The sequence below is a fragment of the Dreissena polymorpha genome, chromosome 1 (assembly GCF_020536995.1).
Source record: "Dreissena polymorpha isolate Duluth1 chromosome 1, UMN_Dpol_1.0, whole genome shotgun sequence".
NCBI lineage: Eukaryota > Metazoa > Mollusca > Bivalvia > Myida > Dreissenidae > Dreissena > Dreissena polymorpha.
Window position 1 is genome coordinate 31,081,545 of NC_068355.1, and position 21,401 is coordinate 31,102,945.

Sequence of the window (21,401 nt, forward strand, 5' to 3'; positions counted from 1 at the left end):
ATAGCTACCAATACAACATAAAATACTTATTTTTTTCCTTTCCTTTATATTTCATTTGAATCCAGCAGCTGTGTGACAGATGTTCAGACAATTGACAAAGCATTTGGTGACCAGTCTGTTTTTGTAAGTATTTCCTGGGTTTTGAAATAAATGACAGAAAATTAGTGAATCCAATATATTTTTGCCAGTTATCCATGCAATCTAAAATACATACATGAAATTGTCATTAATGGATCATTGTTAAAGCTCATGTTAATTAAGGTTATTGGTCTTTGTCATCCTTCTTTGGGCTTTCATGTTGGACGCTTCATGAATACTTGCATTAGCCAGATTCACTCATGTTTACGGTGACCATTACCAGACATGATAACAAGCATTTTGCTTTCTAACAAAATTGCTCCCATAACAAACATTTCTATTTTTTGTATTATGTATTTCAGACAATAACATATAAGTGATTTACCTGATGTCTTGCGGATAATGTTAGAAATCCTGACATGTGAGTATTATTGTGTCAAAAATGATGAAATTAATATAATTTATAGTTTAACAATATGAAGAAATCTACTATAACTTCTTACCACGCATGCCCTATTTTGAAACTAGAATCAGACCAACATTATACTTATAAGTATGGTGTAATACAAGTGTACAGGTTCAAAGTTTATATATTATTAAAAATAAATGCAGTAATGAAAAAAAATCAGTAAGTGTGTAACATAAACCTAACAGTTGTCTCCTCTTTATATTACAGAATGGATATCATGATTTGCTGTATATGTCACCATGCAGTTGAAGACAACCAAGGCTCTAAACTTACAGTAAAAGGATGCAGAGGAATAAATGATGCTAGCTAGAAGAGACAGGATAATGTTCAGGCTGTTCCAGGAAATTTTGTTCACATTGCATGTCGAAAGACGTACACATGCTAATGTTATTGTTCGCAATACAAAAGAAAACCTTAGTCCAAACACAAGATTTGTGAGGTCTAAAGCTGATGTATTGAATTTTCAAGAACATTGTATATTTTGTGGTCATTCTGCTAAATACAATGACAGAAAACGCGGTTTGGATGTTTTTCCAGTAAGGACATTAGAGTTTCAAAAAACTATAAAAGAGTTGTGTTCAGCTAGAGGAGATGATTGTGCTGATAAGGTCCGGGGCAGGATAGAATATGTAAATGACCTACCAGCAGTTGATTCAGTTTACCACCAGTCCTGTAACATCAATTTTAGAACATTTAAAGATATGCCAACAAATTTCCGCAGTGTTACCGAACCTATGACGATGACATCACCAATACGAGGCAGACCCACGAACGAAGCAGCACATCTAGCTTTTCAACAAGTGATCTCATCATTAAAAGAAAGTGACGGTGAGCAAATAACAGTTACAGATTTAGTTGATCAAATGAAAAATATTTGTGGAGAAAATGCATATGGTGTACAATACACTAAGCAGAAATTAAAGGAACATTTTGTTGATTCAGTTATAATCACAAACATAAATGGGAAAGTAGATGTGGTCACCTTTACAAGAACTGCAGCTTAAATATTACATGACTTCTATTCACAAGGAAAGTTAGATAATGCCGAGGCCAAAAAAAGTGACTCTTAAAAACAGCAGCTAAGTTAATTCAAAATGATATCAAGGATGTAAAAAGGGACAAATCAGTTTATCCAAATCCGGATGATATCGCCAATAAGCAGTTTGTGCCTGAAAGCTTATTAATCTTTTTAAGAGAAATATTTTCGGGGAAGGATTCTGATGTAAAATTGTGCTCAATAGGTCAAGACAAGCCATTATGCAAGCTTGTCGACCTAGAACTTTCATAGCTCCATTACAGTTGGGGTTGGCTGTTCAGCTCCATCATCATTTTGCGTCAAGGTATCTCATTGATGTGTTGAATAGCCTTGGATTTTGTGTGTCTTACTCTGAAGTGCAGATGTTCGAGTCAAGTGCAGTTTTTTTCAAACAATACACATATTGAAAACTATCATGAAGACATGTTCATTCAATATGTGGGTGACAATGTTGACCATAATCTACGGACTTTGGATGGACACAATACCTTTCATGGTATGGGTATGATTGCCTGTGTTACACCGGGAAACTTTAGTTATAAACCAGTGACAAGAAGGCGCATTACAACTGAGGATCTCTTGTCAATTTGAAGGATAAATACGTACACAATGGCTTTTATTCATGCCTACATGTGTTGAAATGAACAATGCAATGCAATCTTTCTGTGAGAAAGAATTTCAGTCCAGTCCACAACATAATAAAGAACTTGGGAAAACTCGCAATGAGAGAGACTACAAGGACACACAAACATTCGTGTCCTTTCTGGAAGAAAGAACCCCATTTCGTAAGGATCCTCTTTTGTACAATATAGAAACTGGTGTCACCTCCTCAGAAAACGTGAATGTACATAAGGCTAAAAGTGTTGGGGATGGTATTGTCCAGTCTATGATGGGACAAGATGCTTTTGAAATCACTTTTAAACGGAACAAAAGGGCGGTTACTCTGGACGCTGCACCGCGGACCAAGACAGATGACGTTGTGAAAGTTGATCCACAATTACTGTTTCAAAGACTATCTACAGCAGCCCAAAGATTTGCTGATGACATTCCGAGTATATTTTCATATGAGCTTTGTGATGTACCATCTGCATTGTTTGATACTACTGGACTCATTCGAAAGTCTCAAAAGTCCTTACTGGCTGATGCGATATGGAAACTTGGTGACTGTAGTGCATGTGAGGAATCTGACACTGTAAACTTAACTTATGTGCTTGATGGTGGATCTCTTCTTCCTCATTTGCCGTGGAAGTTGGGAATGACATTTGCTTAAATCTGTAAAGCCTATATAAGCTACATAGCAAGAAGGTATTCCAATGCAGTGACTGTGTTTGATGGTTATCTGTCAGGACCAACAACAAAAGACACAGCACATATCAGGCGTACGCATGGTGTTGTTGGACCAAAAGTCTACTTTACAAAATGCACTCCATTGGCTTCACGAAAAGAGAAGTTCTTGTCAAACCCAGAAAATAAACAGAATTTCATTTTCATGTTGGGAACAGAATTAGAAGGACACGGATATCGTTGTGTTCACGCTGTCCACGATGCTGATCGGTTGATTGTAGAAACTTCTCTCAAATTAGCGGAAACATCAAATGTAACCATTATTGGTGAATATACGGATTTACTTGTACTTCTGTTACATTTCAATTCACCCAGCAGATCGGTATTCTTCAAGTCAGCAACCAGTGCTACAGCCTCCAAGGGATTGCGAGTTTGGCATATTCAGAAGACAAAACGGGTATTAGGTCTCAGCTGTTCCCATATCCTGCCTGTAATACATGCCCTCACGGGATGTGATACTACCTCACAGATGTATGGCATAAGCAAAGGAGCGGCACTGAAAAAGTTTTTGGGTGATACAGATCTTGTTACACTTGCGGAGACATTCATAGAACAGTCCACTGAAGAAAGCATAGTAAGAAATGGAGAAAAGATACTTGTTAGTCTGTATGGTGGATTGGATGAGGAAGGGTTAGACATGTTACGCTTCAGGAAATTTACGCGGAAGGTAATGACAAGTACAACTCATGTGTAGGTCCAAACATTACCACCTACCTCTAGGTCGGCTAAGTATCACAGCGTACGCTCATATTTTCAAGTCCAGGAGTGGATAGGAGCTGACCCATGACTGCTGCCAACTGAATGGGGTTGGGCTCTTGATAGCGACAGACTTCTACCATTGAAAACAGATTTACCGCCTGCCCCAGAGAACCTTCTTAACATGATTAAATGCAGATGCAAACGAAATTGCGATTCTAAAAAATGCACATGTAGAAAAAACGGACTTGAATGTACAACTGGATGTTCAGAGTGCCAGGGTGTTAGTTGCACTAACACAACATGTAGACGGGAATCAGACGATTCTGACTCAGACTTGGAATTATAAGAACCTGGTTTAACATTTGTGTTAAAGACTTTATTACATGTGCCTGATACTTGTGGCCAAACATGAACATAATGTGGCAGTCATATATCCTATTGAGGTTATGTTCGTTGCCCCACCCACTTCTTCATTATTGTATAATGTTTAATGTATATTTATCTTGCTTTAAATACATGCACAGATAGCAAAAGAATATATTTTTATATTATTTGCTACTTTCTGTGTACCGGATTATGTTCAAATATTGAAATGAAACTGCTCTTCTGAACACTATTAAGCTGTAGCAGGCAATTTCTATCTGAAATATTAAGTGTTTACCTAATAAATATTTTCATTTTTTTACAATATTTCCCCTGCTTAGATTTTTCTAGATTTTTTTTATTTGATATGTAATAGATCCTAGATGGTAAATTTAAAGGTTTCGTTTCTGTTGCAATTTTTTTAAGGTTATGGCTATTTTGGGGATATTTTGACTGGACTAGAAAGAAATAATGAAATGTTTAATGGCACAAAATAATTATTTGAAACTCGGCTGTATTACTTTTAAATGATTCCAAGACAAAAATTATCCATTTAATCAATACAAATAGAACATCGTCGAATTTAGGTGTCGTCGAATTTGGGTTACGGTAGGATACTGTACTGCACATTGTGTACACACCGGTCTTACTGACCTAAGTACTAACGCGAAAGGAATTGTGGGTAGCACTTCTTTTTCGAGTAAAAAGTGAGAGCGAAAGTAGGTCAGGTAATCGTGCTTCTGATTATCGCTATCAGTCTTAATAGAGATTCAAAATCACATTTGAACATAATTCAATAACATTTCTTTAAACAAAATTCCGTTTTAAACCCACAATAAAAACGATTTTTCTTTTATTATTAATATTTTCATTCCTACGCAGAACTATTATGGCGGAAGCATAATTCCCCAAACCAAGGGAATGTGATGCGTCTAAGCATAGAGGTGACAATAAAGTAGTGACGTCACCATCTATGTATAAAGTAGTGACGTCACCATCTATGTATAGAATGCTAAACTGCGTACGGAACGTATATTTACCACCTCATCTAGAGTCCGTGCTTAGAGTCACAGGACATGAAGTTCGACTTTTCGACGTAGGCCAATTGAACGGCCCCGAAAAATTCAAACACTAACTACTTTTAATTGTCTACAGAGGGGAGATGTTGAAAAAAAAAACATCAAGGAGGAAAATAACATTGTTTTACCATCTCTCATAATTGTATACAGGATTCACACAAACTCCACTTATGATTCAACGATGCAACAAGAAATATCTTAAAAAAATATATACGGCGTTGATTGTGGTCCGTGTTTATGAATGATCAAAAGTTTTATATATATATATATATATATATATATATATATATATATATATATATATATATATATATATATATATATATATATATATATATATATATAGTTTATTAACAATAAAATCGAATTGTGAAAGAAAGTAAATATTTTGTATTTATAAAAACAGGTGGTGAAAAGTCTCTTCCAAAGTATGATGCCTTGAGATATTATGAGAGCTGGCACACAATATCGCGGGACAGGTGTACATAATATGCGTTAATGGCATGTTTATAGTCATACCCGTAGCCAGGGGTGCGTTGGGTGCGTTCGCACCGAATGTTTTTTGATGAGTAAAACATATTTGAACTATAAGATGCACCCAACTTGATTCGACGCAAAAACGATCGTTATCTTTTCCCAGAATCCAGTGAGCCTTTGTCTTAAAGCGTTACAATAATGTTGAATTCAATATGCTACCGACAGGAAAGAGAGAACATTTTAGATTATGATTAACGGAATATTATGCCAGCTTCCAAAAATGACGTAAATCAAAAGACACACGTCGACTATCGCCGAGGACTAATGAGTCACTGGTTAATAATTTTGCATTATACCACGATTTATAACAATAAATAGTGTACACAGCATTTTCGACAGATTGCGTTGTCTGTTTGTTATATCCCCGTACAACCAATTTCGGATCATTTTAAGGGTTTTCAGACAAAACATATCAGTTTTGCTCATGACAGGATAATTTTGTTATTGTTGTATGGCAAGAAAACAAATAATTTCTACAAAGCAATGTAGCTTTTTTGTAGCTTACCAACAACTTATGGCATCTGTTCTGCTCCACATACAGAACTGCTCAAAATGTTTTAATTATGTCCGACTTGACACTAGGAAATATTCCATACTTGAACATACAGACAAATAAGTCCATATTTTTTCTTCAACATCCTGTTATACATTTATAAGGGCTTTGAGACGATAGGACCAGTAGTTTGTAGTTAAAGGGTCTTTATTAAGCCTTAATTGTTGTATTCTGAAATTCGTTTGGAAAATGATAACTAATTTGTTAAAAATAATTTTAAAAAATACAAGTAACCAGTTATAACTTTTTTATTTCTGTTAAGTATTGATGCAGATTAGAGAAGACCCAGTTTTGTAAATCAGTGTTTGTTGTACTAAACACTATTAGCACGTTAGAGCAAGGCCTCATGTACTATTCATAGTAGCAGACAAACAGTTTTTTTGAAAAAAAAGTTATTTTTTTCCTTTTAATTTGCTTGATTTAGGAATGGTGGAATTCTGGAATGGTAAAATACACCAATGTTATCAAGATTCAAATAAAAAAAGATATTGTTTATCGCATGTTAATGTCGATCAGTCACTGAGTATAGTCAATGAATGTGAATTTTCATATAAAAATGCTCTATAGCTTCAGTCTCTGAATTCAGATAAAAAGCCAACAAAATTCAGGATTTTACTTTTCATTTTCAAATTTTCTAGAGGGAGGACCTCAACCCCCCCCCCCCCCTTGCAGTAGGGGGACACCCCTCCCCCACCTACCGCTTCGCCGCATCGTTGCTCAATAACAATCGTTGATGGGAAAATTTGCACACACCCCCCCCCCCCATTTTTAAAACTCTGGATACGGGCCTGGTAGTTATATGTCGGGATATTATCAGTGGATGTTCGTATGTCTCCGAACCAAAACCAACCAAGGATGTGTCTTGTTTCGCTAATATTTCACGATTATATTTTACAACAGCTTTTGATTTTCACATTAAAAGATAGAAATCACTTACATGGACTGAAATGTATACTGTAGTTCTAAATAATGTGATTTAGTCCGCTCTTAACCCTTGTTCAATCCTTCTTGAATAACAGGGCTTAACCATCGGTTAACCATAATGACTAAATAAGTTTGTTTTCTTTATAAACATACACAAATCTGAAACATAGTTCATTTGGCAATTCAGCTGTGATAATTTATGTTTAGTGTGTTGTAGCCCTCATAACAAAATTCTTTCAAAAGAATTGAAAACGAAACTGCATTGACCTTATAAATATATAAAATTGTGAAAACTAAGCAAGAATGTTTATTTGGATAACTATAATTGTGAAAGGATAATTCTCAAAGACAATATGACGGTTTAGTTCACCCATTCAACGCGTCGAATCACCACAACTTTGTAATTGAAGTGTACAATTAATCTAAAGTATGGAAGGCCGTTAATCCATACTTGTTGGAATGAAGCTATTTTCCTAATCAGTTCTTCTCAAACTGGTAAGTGATTAAATTTTTAGTATTTATGAGCGATTTATTATCAAACAATCAGCTACAAACATTATTTCGTTAGGCCTAAAACAAATATGCCCTGTAACATGTTGAAAAACAAATCGGTTGTAGATATTAGGCTTTTTTAGAGGTCCATTCATGTTCGGCTCTGTTAAGCTATAGTTCACCCTTATAACAACAACAACAACAACAACCTTTATTCACCCTTATATCCATCTATCTAGATCTGTAAGCTAAGCTTATTCCTTTATATGATCTAAACTTTTCATTTTCTTAAATGCAACCCACAGACCTGGACCCAGTCTTACAAATAAAAGATTTCATATCAACTTTAAATTACCAATGAATGTTTTAAAATGTTGTGGTGTTAAAAAGCACACACAGTACTGTCAAAACTATTATGTTGAAAGTCAGTAAAAAATATAGTTATTTTACATGCAGACGAATGCAATTTAATTCTCTACAAAAATGTTGCACTTAATTTCAATGTGAGTTTACTGGTCATGTACGTAATTCCGGCCTGTACGTAAAAAATCGGCCACCTGTGTAAAATCATTTTCATGATCTTAACGCACATATTTTGTTTTTATTTAGAAAAATCAACATGAAAACCATCCGCACTCTCAATATTTTGCAAATGTAAGAACCATATCACTGTAAACTTTTGTGTTAGAATGTCACAAATATAGCAGGAAATATTTGGCTCGTGGGGAAAGTGATGTCATCATCAGTTGCAACAATTATATTCATATAAGAAACAAATATATTTGATAAAATTATTTTTATTTTATCTAATAAACTTTAATTAAAGTTTTACTTATTATTTGTACAAAAAATTATATTCAAAACATAAAAATCAGAACCTAAATATAAATTTTTAATATCTGAAGTACCTCCCTTGATAAGAATATTACTAGATTACATGTTTTAATATTATATATAAGCGTTTACTAATAATCAACACTGAAGTCAACTTTTTAAACAAGATGTGTTTACTTTTTTAGCTATGTTTGAAAAAAATTATTAAATACATTAAAAACAAATATTTTTTTGTGAATTAGCAGTTTCCCATTGTTTATATTTATTAAAATAGGTAGGGGGAGTAACTGGTATAATTATTTCGCATTTATTTTAAATTTCAAGTAAAAAATTTTAATAGTATAAACATTGATTAATACTCTGAAATTGAGGACATTTGTCTCAAGATATTGCTTTGTAATTTTATCTGCAGGTCAAACTGAAAAGTGGCCGATTTTTTAGGTACATTTAACCTACGAAAATGGATAGTTTACATGTCATCATTTTCTGTTCATTAAGTAACATTCACCGATCTAATTCTATTTAAATTTTCATGCTAGGTGAGTTTTGAACCCAGGATTATATATGTGAAGTTTAGTTTCAACCAGTTGCCTAACACTAAAGATTTTTCTTAAATAGTCCCAAAAGTGGCCGGAATTACGTACATGACCAGTACTTGTCAATTTGTCGTCATCTTTAAATAAGAACACATGTCCACATTATATCACATGATTAACGAATAGTAAATCATATACTAAATGGGAATACCCCATCGATCAAATGTCAAATCAAGGAATAGCTATCAGTTCTATTGATTAGGACACGAGAACCTGCGATTAAACTTCCGAAAAACAATAGCTATCGATTGTTTTTATTTAAGTCTTAAACACTGTTATTATTAATATTGGCAAAATAATTTGTTCTCTGATGTATGTACATTTGTTTAATGTGCATCATGGAGTGACGTAGTATATCGTTTGAATGTCGTCATGGCACGAGGTCAAATGTTGAACCGAAACCACTTTAATAAGTATCATAATTTGAAACTTAAATTTAAACAATGATTTGGGAACATAATAAAAAAAAAAAAAAAATTTCTATTAGAAATCATGAAGTGACTTTTTTTTTATTAAAAATGTATATATATATATATATATATATATATATATATATATATATATATATATATATATATATATATATATAGTGTGCAAGAAAAGGACATGTGCGGCAGACCAGAAACTTAGAAAACACTTAACCAATTAATACATAGAAATAGCCCGGTTATATATCATATTATGTCCCGTGATTACTGTAGGGAACAAACGAATGCAACCAAAAAAAGCTGAGATGTTGATCTGTCTGCATAATATTGCTGGTTAACTGACTTCAAATACACTTTTTGTGGTGGATGTTTTGAGTAAGTTGTGACGAAATATTACACTGCACTTATACAAATTATGCTATATAACTTTATTATGCATGTTCTTCTTCCAGTAAAATGATGAAATATTTCTTTAAATTTACTAAACTATTTTTAAAAATAGTACTAGTTTTTTTATTTCATCCTCTTTATAAACAAGACAAAAGTCGCTTTTTGTCATATGTCACTGATTTTTGTTTTTCTAAAATATTAAGTTATTATAAATACTTACCAGTTAAAGCGCGAAACGACTCTTTTTACTGCAAACATTTGACATGAAGGTATAATTATTTTGCAATAAACTCGTTGATTGAATCTTTGTTTCAAATCAAGACTGTTCAGTAAATCAAATATTTAGTTTGAAAATCAGTTGATATTAGCCTTAAACCTCATCAATATAATTTTTTTGTTTAAACTGAAATATCATTGTTTTATTATAGCAAACCGAAATTGCTATTTCTACAAGCGCAAAGAGTACCCATGTTCACATTTAAAATTGAAATGCCTAATGTTTAACAATAAAATAACATAATACAATGTTGGTAGAAGTAGGCCTTCTTTGTCGATAAAAATAGGTGCTGAAAAGATACATAAAACATTAAATTGAAGAAAGATTTGTTAATTTTCGTGCAGTTAACTGAAGAGAAGTCAGGCGTTTGCAAAGTGTATTTGTGAGTTCACCACAATACGCACATTCATGGTTTACGAACACTGGTAACACGATACGTGTTTTAATACGAAGTGACAGATTGTATTTACGTAAAATACTAAAACCTTCGACAAATGATCTGATCAAGGTTGGGTTTTCTATACATGGACTTTTGAAAATATAATTTTCTGCAATCAAATCAGACTTTTATAAGAATGTATTATAACAAATTTCGATTTAAAACCAAACGCAATAATTTACTTGTGCAGCAGTTTCAAAATGATATTCCTTTATAAACAAATAAATGCCTCTATGGCTATAAACTTATGGATGTTCTTAAGTAGGCGCAACATTTCCATGGATATGTATAAGGATTATATATTGCATATTGTATTAAAATTTGTTGTCATACACTTATTTCGTGATCATATAGGGTGGGTTAATGGCACCTATATACTTGTACATGTATACTGACATGTAACAATTGTGGTTTTCACGATTGGAAAATTGAGTATTGAGTCTGTTCCGCAATATGAAACCTCGAGAGAGAGAGAGAGTGTTGGTACACTTTTCCACATTATAGATGTAAAATAATCTTCTTCAATGGATTCTCGTCCGAAAAGTGATATTGCGAAAGATTATCAGTGGGTGTTAGTACGTCTTCAGCACATATCGAAACCAGGATAGGTCTTATGTTGACGAACATGTCACGTATATATAAGAAGAAAGTGATTATTTTACCAAAAAAGATAAACAAACTCACTTGCATGAACAAATAAAATGAATGTTATTGTATGAGATATTACGATTTCAGTCTCCCTTAACCTCTTTTCAATCCTACTTGAATAACTCGGCATTAACATATGCCAATTATCAAAAATATAGGGTCCCTCTTTAAATGAAGACGTAGAACCAAACATGATCTGATAGAAACCCAGTGCACTTGTTATTGATGGGAATACAGGTATTTGCTTTGTAATTGTACACAAGTCTAGGTTACATTTCATTTCGCGATGCTGTTGTGATATATGATTTTAGTGTGGTGTAACCTTCATGCCAAATCACTTTTACTTCCGTTCCGCTTGCGAAAACGAAACTGCATTCGACAAGTAAACATTAAAACTTTGAAAACTAAGCAGGTATTTTTACTTGAATGAGTGCGACATGTGAGAGATTTATACTCATTTACAATATGATGCCTTGATTTATCAATTCTTGCCTCAAATCTCCACTTAAATCAATATTTAGTGTTTAAATTGTTTCTTAAGTACGATATCCGGTTGGCCATACGCTTTGCAAAAGCACTTTTCCTAACCAATTTGTATTTCTAGTGATGTTTTTTAAGTTATCAGCTATCAATTATCAATTGAAATTTTATAAATAGCATCTGCAAATGCCATTAAGATGAAAGATTTTTTATATATATTCAATTATTAAACGACAACAATCATTTCACAAAATCATTTGCAAGCATTTGCACCAAACACATTGCAAAACATTATCGTCACTTATTCAGATGTCATTTTGTAAACTACCATTGGTATCATGAATATATATAAAGCAAAAAACATGACCACCGGCATTTTGAAGATAACACTCCTCAGTGATATGTAGAAATTCTTTATTTTGCTTAGGTTTCACGCAACAGCATTTAAAACAACGCAAAAGTGGTATAGATTAAATAATTAATGACATTACAGGGATTTTCAACTTTTGTATAAACACTGTTTTAATAAGGCTATGTTGACTATATTGGTTTACTAAAATTGTTCAAATACTAAACAATGCTATTGAAATAATGTTCTTATTATAAAGTCGGTATCCCAACAAAATGTGAAAAAATAGTGGTATTCCAATTGTAGTCAACTGTATACCAAATCACTGGTAAACGTTCTTTAAGCAAATGCACATAACTCACAATCACACTTAACTGATATTATGTTATAATTTTAAATTTTATACACCGTATCATTTGCAAGTAATATTATAAATTTGAGCAAACCATTTTCATATCGAAGATGATAGACGAAAATTAAGGCGGCTTCAAAATGACGTGTTGAAACTCGGACTGGGACAAAAAAAAAGACAATCGCATATTTTCTCGCTTCTTAAGTTACCACAGTTGCATTTGCAAGTATGTTTTAGTTACGGGTTACGTTCACTGTGCTTATTTAATTATAAACACAAAAGTAAATTGACTCCACCGAAATAACACATTATACAGTACTTAAGTTGTGCACATGAAACGTTTAACATGATTATAAATATTAAAGAACACTATTGTTGAAGAACAGTGATTTGTGATTTACTGAATTTCAGAATAACGCAAGTTTTTGCTTCTTTTTGTTTTCCAGGTTATGTTACGTAAGGTCTAAAATGATCGATGCTGAAGGAACCCAACCAATTGTAGGAGGAGGTGGTGATGGAATTGAGCCCACGGCCATTGAGGTTGCTCGTGGTTTGCAGAGAGTTAAAGAAAACATAAACGATGAAAATGTTAAAAAAGACTTGCAAGACATTATTTCAAAAATTTGTCATGGATCAGTCCAGGAGAGAAGCCATCATATTTTGACAGAGAATATAAGGAGTTTTGTTTCTAATCTTGGATCCAGTGTGCACTTTTCGTTAAATCAGACCAAGCAAATCATTAAAACCATTATTGTACTGTGGAGTAAGCCTTCTATTGCAAAGCATGTGATGAAGGAGGTTTACAATGAGGATATTGGTGAAAATGAAACAGACGTTCCGAAAGATCTTGAAAACATGGATGAAAAAGCAATAGAGATTTATTCAAGAGCTCTTAAAGATGGGGAAGAGGAAATACGGAATATTCGACTGATGGTTTTAGGTATGTTTGGTGTGGGAAAAACTTCTCTTGTAAACAATCTGATTAAGGACTTTAGAGAGAAAAACATAGTACCGGTTAGCACCGAAGGCATTGACTTGCACAGATGCCAGCTCATGGAAAATGGTGATTGGTGCTTAGATAAAGAACATAAATTGGCAAAATACATATCTAGATTCAATAAAGTAACAATTACTTCAGTGTCAACACTTAGTGTTCGCGATGACTCTAAGATTAAACTTGTGCAAGACGCACCTGTTGCTGGTGATATTCCACCTATTCAAAGTGAATCACGATCGCTGGAAACTATTAAGGAAAGTGTTAAAGAACATAAAGAAGAGGACATTATAAAAAAAATACTTCCACTTGTTGAGTTGCAAAACGAAAACACACCAGAACCAGACCTTACACAAATACCTTCTAAAACAAAAAAAAGTACAACTGTGTCTGTTTGGGATTTTGCAGGCCAAACACTCTATTATTCTACTCATCAGTTTTTCTTAAATAAACGGTCGATTTATTTAGTTATGATGGATATGACAAAACGTTTAGATGATCATGTAAAAGAAGACGATGAGGAAAGTGGAATCTGGTGTGGTTTAATGAAGGACTGCACATATTTGGAAGTCTTCAAATTTTGGCTTAATGCAATCCACATGTACAGCGGTTATCAGTCTTCAGTAGGACGTTTGAAGCCAAGTATTATTTTAGTTGGCACACGTAAAGATGAAATGATGGGAAACAGCGAGGAAAAAGAAATGAAAAAGGATACTTTTTTTGACGACGCACTGCAAAAGGCTTTTGGGGAAGATTCACCAATATTAACTCATATTCATAACCGCAAATTCTTGGTTAATAATTTGTCTCCACAAGATCCAGTTTTTCATGAGTTACGAAAGGAGATACTTGCCTTAGCTGAGAGTCAAGAATATTGGGGTGAGAAGAGTCCTGTTCGATGGATTCCTATGGAACAATCATTGGATAAATTGAGAGATGAACGAAAACAGCTCCTAAAAATGGAAGACATACACCAAGCAAATAAGTCAAATGCACACCCACTTGTTGGGGATGAACTAGCCTTGTTTTTGGACATTCAGCACAGGCATGGAAACATTCTGTATTTTAACACAAACAAACTCAAACATCTAATTGTTCTTGCTCCACAATGGATCATTCAAGCATTCAAATGCTTTATAACGCATATACCGAATAAAAACCCAAGCAACACGGGTGCGTGGAAAGATTATATGAATCTTGCTATTCTTAAACCAGAGGTTTTCAATGAAATAATGGACAAAAGTGACAGCACAATAGGTGACAACAGAGTTGATGTCATTAATTATATGGAGCATCTTGATGTCATGGCAAAGCCACTTAAACTAGAAGAAGTCAAAGAAGCCGGTAATAAGGCCGCTGTTCACCAAGTTGAAGAAGATAAATTGGATGCTGTTGTACATTTAAATACCAAATATCTTGACTTCCATATTGTTCCTTGTCGACTGAAGAAACCACCACCTCCGATATCCAAATTTACATCACCCAAAATTAAGAAAAGAACACAGGTTGTATGCTTTGTTTTTTGTGAAAAGTTTATGCCTCCGTCGTTCTTCCATCGACTTGTTGCTGTGTGTATTCGAACTTGGCGTATCAGCAAGGAAGGCGACGAAAACCAATTATACAATGGACTTGCTGTGTTTGACCTTCGTTCAGCAGCATATACTTTGACCATCTGGTACAAGGACCACATCATTTATGCAAGAATATCTTATTTTACAAAGAACCCCATGTCAGATATTGATGTCACATTATGTCAAGACGTTAGGCACACTCTTCGGATGAGTTTGCTCAATTTTGTTGGTCAATCTGTGGAGAATCCTAGGACCGCTACTGCATTTGATGAGTACATTCAGTGTCCATTCATGCAAGAGTCTTTACACAATAAGGGCATGCTACGAGTGAAGAAGTTCATGTATGAAAACGAACTAAACTGCAAGTCGTGTAGTCCGCGCCATACAGTTACACGAGCAGAGGCTCTGAACTATTGGTTCAAAAACAGATTAGAACAAGCAGACAATGATGATGAGAATTTAAATAGACCAGTGGAGGACAGTGATCTATTAAAAGCTTCCAGGTCCGTTGGTAATGAATTCTGGATGCTAGGCATTGAACTTGGTTTGACAAATGAGCGAATGAACGAGTTATATGCTGAATGTAGAAAAGATCACTGTACATTCATTTACAGATACATGGCAGAATGGAGGGAAAGCGAAAACGAAAAAGCAACTTTACAACGGCTTTATAGAGCCATGAATGCTGCACAATTGTACAGCTCAAAGTAGAAACAAAAACAGTCGTCGTACAGAAGTGTCACCAAGTCGGCGCTTTACCGTTTCATTATTACTATTGTTATACACTCGTAAGAATAGGTCGGTCAAAATAGCTCAATTTTAATTGGTATAACATTTCAAAAAGCAGAGAAAATTGTGTTTTTGCAGATGCATTAAAAATGTCTTCTTCAACAATGATAACGACAATTTAAATAAGGATGTAGATTTATTTTGCAAACTGTTGCATTTGGAACAAAATGTGTGAAAAGAATATTAAGTTCTGAACTAGCACTTGATTTTGCCCAAATAATAAGTTTGTTTCACAAATACTTACATAATAATTGAAAAGATATTTTACAAAAACGTCAGTGGTTAATTTGGGAATTATATTTTTAAGACTTGTGTTTATGTTTATGTCAAATTGCGACATATATAATGCAGAAATGTTTGTTTTAAACCACTTCATGTACATTAACATTGTTTGGCTATATTTTATGGTTATTTGTTGAAGCAGTTAATGTATATTTTAAGTTGGTGAAATATTGATTTTGTGCAAATGCGCACATGAAATTGATTCAAGTGAAATATTCACACATGTTTCTATTTATTAACTTTGGTTACGATCTCCTAAATGAATCGTTGAGCAAGTTAACTTAGAATAGAACTTTATCGCATGTGTATTAAAGGATAAATATGCCGTGTTTGATATTTCATATCTGCAATCTAAAATGTGTTTTATTAGTTCTGCAAGCTTATGTGTGAAGTTGAATGAACCATAAGCGACGCTATTTTAAACCATGAACGGGGAGGTAGCGTGATGGGAATGTGAAATTTGTATTGATTTGCTTTCTATTTGTATATGTGCTTTTCTATATATTTCAAACATAAAAATACATGTGTCGCCTATTCATATTGATAGGTCGAAGTCAGAATTGGTTTTTTCCTTCTTGACATGAAGGTCCTAATTTAGGAATCTAGTTTAAAGCTGAGGTGGTTCTTTTCACAAGTGTGAGGTATTTATCACACGTTATATTTAGATTGTTATATATGTTTGTAAATGTGTGCATGATCCATGCGTTCATGGTATCAAGTTTAAGAACGTTGACACTTACTTTTGATGTACTTAAAACTGCGTTTGTTAAATTTCTTTCTGTCATGCTTTTGTTACAGTTTCTCATAGCACCTTCAATACTTTACCGATCTCCCTCATATTTGGCATGTAGGTACCTTGCATGAACTTCTACCTTTTGATGATATTTGAGGTCACTGGGGTCAAGGTCAAGGTCACCGAGGCTAATAATAGATTTTCCGTCATGCATTTGTTACTTTACCGATCTCTTTCATATTTGGCATGTAGGTACCTTCCATGGACCTCTACCTTTTGATGAGGTTTGAGGTCACTGGGCTCGAGGTCACCAAGGCTAATAATAGATTTTCCGTCACACTTTTCTTACAGTTCTTCATAGGGCCTTGAATACTTTACCGATCTCTTACATATTTGCCATGTAGGTACCTTACATGGACCTCTACCTTTGGATGAGGTTTGAGGTCACTGGGCTCAAGGCCACCGAGGCTATTAATATATTCTACCTTTTGATGAGGTTTGAGGTCAATGGGGTCAAGGTCAAGGTCACCGAGGCTAATAAAATATTTTTTTAGGTGGTTATAAACACATAGATACAAAGCGCATCATCGGGGAGCATCCATCAGTTTTACTGATATTCTTGTTTACATTTGCTTTCATTTTTCCACCACAGCTTCAGTTTTCAGACGAATATGGAAAGTAGGAGCAGCCGTATCACACGGAAACCTTTTCAGTTTTAAGATGTGTTGTAAATTTATCGTTTTTGTGCTCATTTATCTGTTTTGTAAAAAAAACTCCGTGAATACCATGCCTTGTTGCTATACACAAATGTTAGTGTCTATTAATTTGAGTTTTGCTACAAACAATATCTTGTATATTCAATGTAAGATAACACAAAAGTTAAATGTAAACAATAATAAATGTAAGGTAATACCTTATCGTTATTTTAATTCATTCTGCCTGTACATTTTATAAATTATGTTTGTATACTAATTAAATAATATTGATATCTAAAGGACTAAGCTTTTCAGTTCTGTAGATAATAATGTATCTTTTTTTTCATATCACATCAGACGTGTCCGTCAATGGGCAAAGTCGAGTTATGAGGAAAAGAATAAGCAATGTTTTGTTCATAAAATATAGACAAAGAAAATAGTTTATTAACGTCTCACTTGTGTACATAAGAATTGTAAACTCTAGAAAATCATTATATTTATATATATGTACAAAACCACTCTAAAAGAGTTACGAGAGACGATGGTTCTAAAAATTCTAAAAGTGTTCAACGATTATATACATAATATAATCTTTCACATTTGTTAGAAATGTAAAAAAAAGATCCTTAAGGAAATTCGATTTAAAATGATTAATTTTTTAAAAATAAATAACAATTATATCTGTTAGAAATATAAAAAAGATCCTGAAGGAAATTCGGTTTAAAATTATTACTTTTCTTAAAATAAATAAGAAAATATATTAGCACACAATACAGTAAGAGAAAATTTCAATTTGGACATTATAAACAGTTTTGTACTTATGAAGTACAAAGTATATTATTATGATAAACAATTGACTATGCGCACACATTAAATGGATTATATATGTATACATGTGGTTGCGTCGCCTCATTAAATTGTCATGACAGGCTCTGGATCTATATAATTATGTCTATTATATGCTATAATTATGATAAGATCATTTTGAACATCAATTGTGGTTTTCACGCATGTACGAACATTGTTTTTCTAAAAATGAATATGTGTACAAAAGGAACATGATTTGAATTGTTCTTTCACATAATTTTATGTCTGCTTCAAAAGTTGTTGTTTGTTAAACATTCATAAAATGTCATGATTTAAAAACTCTTCTGTACTACTTAAATATATTATGGTATTTTATGTCCATTTGTGTCTTATAATTCCACAAACAAAGTTTGATAGGGGTTTAAACGAGTTATACTGTCGGTCGGTCGGTTACTCCGTTGGTTGGTTGCTTGTTGGTTGGTTGGTCTCTTTAAATGAAATCTTTTAAGTTCGTTGAGCTAACCTCTTCTAGATTGATCAAGGGATTTAAACTTTTTAATATGTCATTGTCATATAGTTTCGATATTCAAGACATCGTTTACATCCTCAGTCGTTCACATGCTCTCGAGCTCTTTACCCTCGATGTTAGCCATTTTAAGCCTAACATGTTAAAAGTGTGTAGAGCTATCTACGTAAAATTTCTCAATATTTTGAATGGAAACATAAATTTCGTCATCACCATGAAGTGGAGATTTTCTAATTTTCTTTCAATTATCCAGTAATCCACACGTTCATGAGTCATGTTCCTACAACTTATTTATTTGTAAGGCATATGTACAAATGTCCTAAGTTTTTGGAGCCTTTACAATTTTGAAGCGATTGAATTTATACATGAAAAGTACTTCTTCTTTTTATTATTATTGTTGTTGTTGATGATGTTCGTATTATTTTTGTATTGGTATATTTACTAATTTTTGTATTGACCAAAATGACTCTGTTTGATTTGTATTAACATAAGAATACATAACAAAACTGTTTTTCATTACTTTGTAAATAATTATCAGCGAAAGAACAAAAAAGTATATTTTATAATTTTGTTTTTATATACAAAAACCATATATACAACTCTTTCATGTGTATCATTTTCATTTTTGATTTATTCCAAATACAGATTCATGTATGGTTCAACCTCCAGCAAGATTTCAGTAGAACAATACAAAATATGAAATCGGTTGTTAATAAACCATTGTTCTAGCATAATTATGCTCAACGATTGAAAGATATTTTTATACAGCAGTGGGTAGAAAAGTGTAATAGTGCCCCCAAACTTAAAACATACCATGGATTAAATAGTAACTTTGATTTTGAGGTATATTTAAAAAAATATGTATGTTTTCGAATTTCTTCCCATAAGCTCATGATTGAAAAGGGCCGCTATTTGAATATCAACAGGGACCAAAGATTCTGTCCTTTTTGCAAAACTGATATTGAAGATGAATTTCATTTTTAGCTCATCTATTTTTTGAAAAAAAATTATGAGCTATTGTCATCACCTTGGCGTCGGCGTTGGCGTCCGGTTAAGTTTTGCGTTTAGGTCCACTTTTCTCAGAAAGTATCAATGCTATTGCATTCAAACTTGGTACACTTACTTACTATCATGAGGGGACTGGGCAGGCAAAGTAAGATAACTCTGGCGTGCATTTTGACAGAATTATGTGCCCTTTTTATACTTAGAAAATTGAAAATTTTGGTTAGGTTTTGCGTTTAGGTCCACTTTTCTCAGAAAGTATCAATGCTATTGCATTCAAACTTGGTACACTTACTTACTATCATGAGGGGACTGGGCAGGCAAAGTTAGATAACTCTGGCGTGCATTTTGACAGAATTATGTGCCCTTTTTATACTTAGAAAATTGAAAATTTTGGTTAAGTTTTGCGTTTAGGTCCACTTTTCTCAGAAAGTATCAATGCTATTGCATTCAAACTTGGTACACTTACTTACTCTCATGAGGGGACTGGGCCGGCAAAGTTAGATAACTCTGGCGTGCATTTTGACAGAATTATGTGCCTTTTTTATACTTAGAAAATTGAAAATTTTGGTTAAGTTTTGTGTTTAGGTCCATTTTTTTCCTTAAGTATCAAAGCTATTGCTTTCATACTTGCAACACTTACTAACTATCATAAGGGGACTGTGCAGGCAAAGTAATGTAACTCTGATTGGCATTTTGACAGAATTATGTGCCCTTTTTATACTTAGAAAATTGAAAATTTGGTTAAGTTTTGTGTTTAGGTCCACTTTATTCCTACAGTATCAAAGCTATTGCTTTCATACTTGCAACACTTATTAACTATCATAAGGGGACCGTGCAGGCAAAGTTATGTAACTCTGACTGGCATTTGGACGGAATTATGGGCCCTTTTTACTTAGAAAATTGAAAATTTGGTTAAGATTTGTGTTTTGGTCCACTTTACCCCTAAAGTATCATAGACATTGATTTCATACTTGGAACACTCACAAACTTTCATAAGGGTACAGTCAAAGGACAAGTTGCATAACTCTGGTTGTCATTGTTACGGAATTATGGCCCTTTTTTGACTTATTAAATTTGAATATATGGTTAAATTTTGTGTTTCGATCCACTTTACTTCTAAAGTATCAAGGCTATTGCTTTCAAACTTCAAATACTTTCATGCTATCATGAGGTTACTGTACCTGGCAAGTTGAATTTTACCTTGACCTTTGAATGACCTTGACTCTCAAGGTCAAATTATTAAATTTTGCTAAAATTGCCATAACTTCTTTATTTATGATTAGATTTGATTGATACTTTGACAAAACTACTCTTACCTGACATACCACAATAGACTCCACCCATACCATCCCCAATGCCCTCCCCCCTCCCCCCCTATTTTTTTTTTTTTTTTTAAGATCATCTCACAAATGACCACCACACCCTCACACTATACCCCCACCCCACCCCACCCCCACCCGCCCCACAATATACCAATTAAGTATTTTACACCCGCTACTATAAATAAATTTAATATAATCATGAGCTCCCGGGAAGAAAAGGTGATCAGGGGTACTGCTATGTTTTTGCATAATGCTTTTGGAAGAAGAAATTAGTTACTTAACAGCAGTTTATTATAAATAGCTGTACCAT

At 33.5% G+C, this 21,401-nt stretch overlaps 2 protein-coding genes across 2 annotated transcripts in view; both read left to right on the forward strand.

Annotated features, from left to right (window-relative positions):
- Nucleotides 1-21,136, forward strand: part of LOC127875130 (uncharacterized) — a 162,733-nt gene extending 141,597 nt beyond the window's left edge. Inside the window, exon 10 of the transcript XR_008047301.1 lies at nt 20,355-21,136. The gene's annotated coding sequence lies outside the window, so the exon portion shown is untranslated. The remainder of the gene's footprint in view (nt 1-20,354) is intronic.
- On the forward strand, nt 6,966-19,322 carry LOC127875069 (uncharacterized). The gene is made up of 2 exons (XM_052419891.1): nt 6,966-7,577; nt 12,814-19,322. The coding sequence occupies exon 2, from the start codon at nt 12,836-12,838 to the stop codon at nt 15,641-15,643; it is 2,808 nt and encodes a 935-aa protein (XP_052275851.1). The 5' UTR covers nt 6,966-7,577; nt 12,814-12,835; the 3' UTR covers nt 15,644-19,322.
- Nucleotides 21,137-21,401: the final 265 nt, after the last annotated feature.